Source organism: Ichthyophthirius multifiliis, assembly GCF_000220395.1.
Source record: "Ichthyophthirius multifiliis unplaced genomic scaffold scaff_1120509249597, whole genome shotgun sequence".
In the NCBI taxonomy this organism is placed as follows: domain Eukaryota; phylum Ciliophora; class Oligohymenophorea; order Hymenostomatida; genus Ichthyophthirius; species Ichthyophthirius multifiliis.
This window is the reverse complement of record NW_004087559.1, coordinates 12,795-18,754: the sequence shown is the minus strand read 5'-3', so window position 1 is coordinate 18,754 and position 5,960 is coordinate 12,795. Positions and strand designations below refer to the sequence as shown.

General features: G+C 18.4%; 1 protein-coding gene across 1 annotated transcript, besides 12 other annotated features; it reads left to right on the top strand. All coding sequences in view use genetic code 6, as the record gives it.

The window, feature by feature from the left end:
• Positions 1-446: 446 nt before the first annotated feature.
• Positions 447-486: a microsatellite.
• Positions 487-1,658: 1,172 nt separating this feature from the next.
• On the top strand, positions 1,659-4,847 carry IMG5_015150 (oxysterol-binding protein, putative; the record flags this gene model as incomplete). Its single annotated transcript, XM_004039604.1, has 5 exons — positions 1,659-1,955; positions 2,264-2,819; positions 2,927-3,940; positions 4,447-4,568; positions 4,815-4,847. The coding sequence occupies 5 exons, from the start codon at positions 1,659-1,661 to the stop codon at positions 4,845-4,847; spliced, it is 2,022 nt and encodes a 673-aa protein (XP_004039652.1).
• Positions 2,184-2,250: a microsatellite.
• Positions 2,184-2,259: a microsatellite.
• Positions 2,211-2,256: a microsatellite.
• Positions 2,823-2,925: a microsatellite.
• Positions 2,847-2,925: a microsatellite.
• Positions 2,891-2,933: a microsatellite.
• Positions 3,961-4,072: a microsatellite.
• Positions 3,972-4,059: a microsatellite.
• Positions 4,848-5,693: 846 nt separating the features above from the next.
• Positions 5,694-5,750: a microsatellite.
• Positions 5,704-5,750: a microsatellite.
• Positions 5,751-5,907: 157 nt separating this feature from the next.
• Positions 5,908-5,960: part of a microsatellite that runs on past the window's edge.

The following is a 5,960-nucleotide window of genomic DNA, read 5'->3' as shown; positions in this document are numbered from 1 at the left end:
AAAAATACTAAAAATTTGTTTCTATTATTAACCGCAATCTATTTTGAGTATAAAATTGTATAGGAGATAATAAATGTCTTTTTTTTTAATTTATAAATTTTAAGAAATTTATTGAACTTTAATTATATTAACTCATTTATATTTTTAATAAATATGTATATAATAAATTTAATAAATGTTTTATAGCAAAAAACATATTATAAAATATTTATTATCATAATTATAATTGCAATAATATCTTTATTTACTTTTTAGTTATTAATATTTTTTATGAATTTTATTTATCATTGAATTGCTTTTTATATTGATAAAAATATTTGTGAAAACACCTATAAAATTCAGTTTCCCTTTATTATTATGATTTTTTATTATAAAAAAACATTTTTGAATATATATTTTATATTAAAATATAATATATGAACATACTAGATATCCTAATTACAACTAATAATTATAGCAATGTTTAAATAATATATTGAAATGTTTTAAAATAAATTTAGTATATATAAATAAATAAAGTAAACAAATAAAAAATAAATACCAATACCTTTTTATTATTATATTTTAATATGAAACCTTTAATTTATATATAATTTTAAATTGTAGAAAAACATATAAGATATATTATATTTTTTATAATTATTAAAATATCTAATAATGTATTCATTTTTTCACTAAAAAAAAGATGTAAACTTAGTTTGGGAAAAATATAAAAATGCATATAGAAAAACGGACTACAAATAATATTAACCAAAAAAATTTTATGAACCAATAAATATTGAAAAAGAAAAAGAATTAGATTAGAATTTATAAAATATTGAAAATTCATTAAAAATATATCGTTATCATTAAGAATTGCCAAGGTTTAAAAAAAATAAATTAAATTTAAATATGTATTTTTTATTAAAAAAAAATTAAGAATTGTGACAAGATTATAAGGCCCTTATAGGAAAGAAACAAGATTCGAATAATTAATATGGGTTGCCGGAGTTTTATCATATTTTAGTGGGGCAATATTAGCATCAATTATTTATGGTTTTTTTAATAATATATAATTATATATTATTTAAAAAAGGAAATTTAAATACAATAAAAAGAATATCAAAAACAAGAAGAAGAACGTTTTTATTTTTAGTTGGAACCTATTGTATTAAATACATTTATACTTTTATATAATAATTAATTTAAATATGAAAAAAAAATAAAAAAAAAAAATAGATATTTATTGTGAAACTCATTTAGACAATTAACCTTAAAATTAGTAAATAAAAAAATAAAAATTTGTTAGTAATTATGTTTATTTATTATATTTTAAGAGGATTATTCTTTCCTTTACATAGAGATGAAGTTGTACATAATTATTATGATTTACATTTAGATGCGTTTAGAGATGTTGATAATTTTATTAAAAATGACTAAAGAATAGATAAGAAAGACATTCAATAAATTAAATAAAAATATTTAGATTAATCTATTTAATATAAATAAAATAAAATTAAATAACTATATGATTTAGTTTGAATGTTATTTTACATTAAATTTATTTGGAAAAAAATAAAAATATTATTTACAAAAATTCTTATATTACATATAAAAATTGTTAATTTTAAAATAATATTATCAATAAAATTAAAATCAAATTTTAAACAAAAAATAATATGGAAGGGTATTTAAATAAATGGATCAATATCTTCCAATAATGGAAAGAACGTTATTTTATATTACATGAAGACTGTCTCCATTACTGCGATGTTCAAGGCGGTTAAATAAAAGGTACAATCCACTTAAAAATAGCCAATATAGCTTAAGTAAACGATGATCCATTACGCATAATAATAAATTCTGGAACAAGTTAAATCGAAGTAAAGGCTCATACAGTATCATCAAAGTTAGATTGGTTAAAAAAGCTTAAAGAAGCTCAAGAATATGCTCGAAGTCAATTCGATTCTTTAACAGTAGATCAATTAGAATAAATAATAAGAAACAATAAGCATTTAGATTAAACATATAAAAAAATGCTATTATAATCAAATAATGATAAAATAGAAAAATCATTAGTAGAGGTATATGAAAACGGAGCAAAAATAGACGAAACAATATCTGAATTAATCCCATTAATAAAATAAAATACATAACGAGATTTATTAGATAATTTATAAAAATATACACACTAAATAAAAGTAATAAATATATTAAAATATAAAATAATAATATATATATATATATATATATATATAATATATAAATATAAATATAAATTTAGAAAAGTCTACAAGAATGCATATTGAATATAGAAAATGAACGTAAACGTATTTATAGAAGTGCTTAATTAATATCTAATAAAATAGATAATAATATTAATATGAATTCTGATAATAATTAATAATTATTATATATAAACTCTAATTCTAAAAATGACCAAATTAACGAATAATATTATACTGAAAACGGTGACGAAGTGAATATAACTTAATTCGAAAGCTTTATAGGAGATGATTTATATTATTAAAAAAACTTGAATTCTCAATAATAACTAAATATACTAGAAAAAAATGAAAAAATAATCTAAATTCCAGATTAATAATAATAAAATTTTAACATGCCAATTTCATAGAATGCTTTAGTTTCTTTTTTTTAGGAAAAATGCTAAATTAGGTATCGTTTATTATCCAGTAACCCGTCTTATTTGGCAACTCAAATTTCAAATGAGCCTATAAGAATGAAACTTCCAAAAGTAAAAGACCCAAACGAAAAAATTAACATATGGTCAATTTTAAAAGACTCTATAGGAAAAGATTTATCAAAATTTGCTGTTCCAGGCATATAAAATATTTATATATATATATATATATTTATTATATTAATTTATATAAATATTTATATTTACATATAAATATATTTAATTTTTATTTTTAAATATATTTAGTTTATTTAAATGAACCAATCTCTATGTTATAACGTCTAGCCGAATAAATGGAATATTCCTAAACTTTAGATAATGCAAATGCTACTGATGATACTTGCCTAGCTTTATGTTATGCCATGGGTTTCGCTGCTAGTGTATATGCTGCAACTATTAACCGTACAAAAAAGCCTTTTAACCCTTTATTAGGCGAGACCTTCGAATTTATAGACTCCAAAAACGGTTTTCGTTTCATAAGTGAATAAGTATCTCATCATCCTCCAATATCAGCTGGTATAGGTGAATCAAATAACTATATTTTCTAAGGAGACTCTAATATAACATCATAGTTTTGGGGAAAATCATTTGAAGTGAAACCTTTAGGTCATTTCCATATAAAACTAAAGAGACTAAACCATGATATAACATTCAAAAAATGCACCACTGCCGTAAAAAATATATTCATTGGATAAATGTATTTAGATCACTATGGAGTAATGGAATTTAAAAATCACAGTACTGGTGATTTCGGTGAGCTTAATTTTCGGGAAAAAAGTGCCTGGAGTGATAAAGGATAATATGAAATAGAAGGCTTTGTAAGTAATAAATAAGGCTAAGAAATATATAAATTAAAAGGCAAATGGAACAGTAATTTAACTTCTACGAATATAACTACTGGATAAACTATAGAAGTATGGAAAAGATACCCTTTACCTTAAAATTCGGAATGGAATTATCATTATACGTAGTTCGCATTATAATTAAATCATTTAAATTAAGATAATATAAAGTGGATATGTCCTACTGATAGTAGATTAAGACCAGATTAAAGGGCTTTGGAATATGGGCTATTAGATGTAGCGGCAGATGAAAAATTTAGGTTGGAATAAAAATAAAGGGCTAGAAGAAAAGAAAATGAAGCTTCAGGAAAAAAACATGAAATTTGCTTCTTTGAATAAAGAGTAGATCAGCTTACTGGAGAATTGGAATATAAGTATAAAGGAGGATATTGGGAAACTAGGGAAAAGTAAGATTGGAGTAAATATCCAGTTTTAGATTTATATTGATTTTTTTTTTATTTTTTTTTTATACTTATATATATTTTTAGTATTTTTTTTTTATATATATATATATATATTATTTTGTTTTTTTTTTATTTATTTATTTTTTAGTAAATGTATATGTATTAATATATATACAAGTATACTTATTTATAAACTTTTTTTATATTTGATTTTATATTTTTAATATAAAAGAATTTTACGTTTTTTATTTTTTCTATTTATTTAATATATGTTTTTGGATTATTGGAATAGAAATATTATTTCAAACAAAAAAAAATACAATATTTATATTTATTTATTTTTTTTAAAAAAAAGGAATATTGTTCTCACTTTTAAAAATAAAATTATAATTTCCAGAAAATATAAAATATTCTTTTTTTCTTTTTTATATAAATATTAAAATTTTTATATTAAAAAAAAAAAAAAATAACAAAAAATACTTAAAAATAATAATAAAAGTAATGTAATATTAAAAATTAGATAACTCAGAAGAATGTTTAAAACATAGATCATAAGAAAATCCTTAAAAAAGGTAAATAAGAAGCGATTCTCCTTCAAGACTAAGAAAAATCCCTAAAACACCTTGGAAAATATTATTTTTGGTAAAAATAAATAAAAAAAATATTTTAAAGTAATTAAAAAAACAAATAAAAGAGTTTATTTTTAAGTTTTTCAGGACTTGTATTATTAACTACTGGTGTACATACATATAATTAAAAAGGTTTAGGTGATGCATATTTATTTTTTATACTTTCATCAATGCGTAATATTTTTTATTTTTTTTTTAAATATAAATATAAATATAAAGTATTAATACCTGGATTTTATCATTTACATATAATATTTAGAGTTATGATTGGATCTTAAGATTATTCGTATGATATGTTAAGTTAAGTAGCCGATTGAAAAAAATAATAGAAATTAATAATACTTTTATGTAAATAATGACAAAAAAAAAATGATAAATAAAAATATAGAAAATAAAAAATAAAAAAATATTTATGTATTATTGTAAATTGATTTTTTTTATTTAATAAAATTATTATTTATCTTTTAGAATAAATTTCAATATAAATGTTATTTTATAAAATATTAAAAAATAAAAAAAATTATCTTTTAATATTTTATTAAAAAAAAAAAAAAATTAAAAAATGGGATGTTATGTTTAAACTTAAAAAGCTAAAAAAATTATTTTATTAGGATTAAGTGGGTCAGGAAAAACAGCTTTTTTATATCAAATTTCTTAATAAAGGCGAGTTCCAGCTATTCCAACAATTGGTTTAAATGAAGAGCATTTCGTATTTAATAAATATAAAATACATTTATTTGAATTTGGAGGGAAACAAACTGATTTTTCATTAGTAAAGCATAATATTGAAAATTGTAGTGGAGTTATATTTGTATAAGATAAGGTTGATGTAGATAAATATTAAGAAAGTATAGAATATCTAAAATTAATATTAAAATAAGGTGATTTATAAATAATTCCTTTGTTAATAATTTTAAATAAATGTGATATTAAATAAGAAAATTCTATATAATAAAATTAAATGAAGTAAGATTTAAAAAAAATTATTAAAGAGAATTAATTAATTAATTTCTTTGAATGCTCAGCAACTGAAAATATATAAATAAATGAAAGTTTTTAATGGCTAATTGAAAACATAAATAAGTGATTATTATATTTTTAATTTGAAATTTAAAAATAAACATATTTGTTGTTTTATATTAATTAAAAAAAATAATATGAAAAATTAATATAAAAAATTTAATGTGTAAAATTATTTATATACTTTTATAAGTTTTTTTTTATTAATGTTTTAATTCATTTTAATCATAAAAAAAACTGAAATATTAATAAAAAGTTATATTAAAATATATTTTATATATATATTATGGAAAATTTAAAATTATATATAAAAATTTAAATATAAATACTTTTTTATAATATAATTAAATAAAATTAAAATTAATTATATATATAATATAAAAAA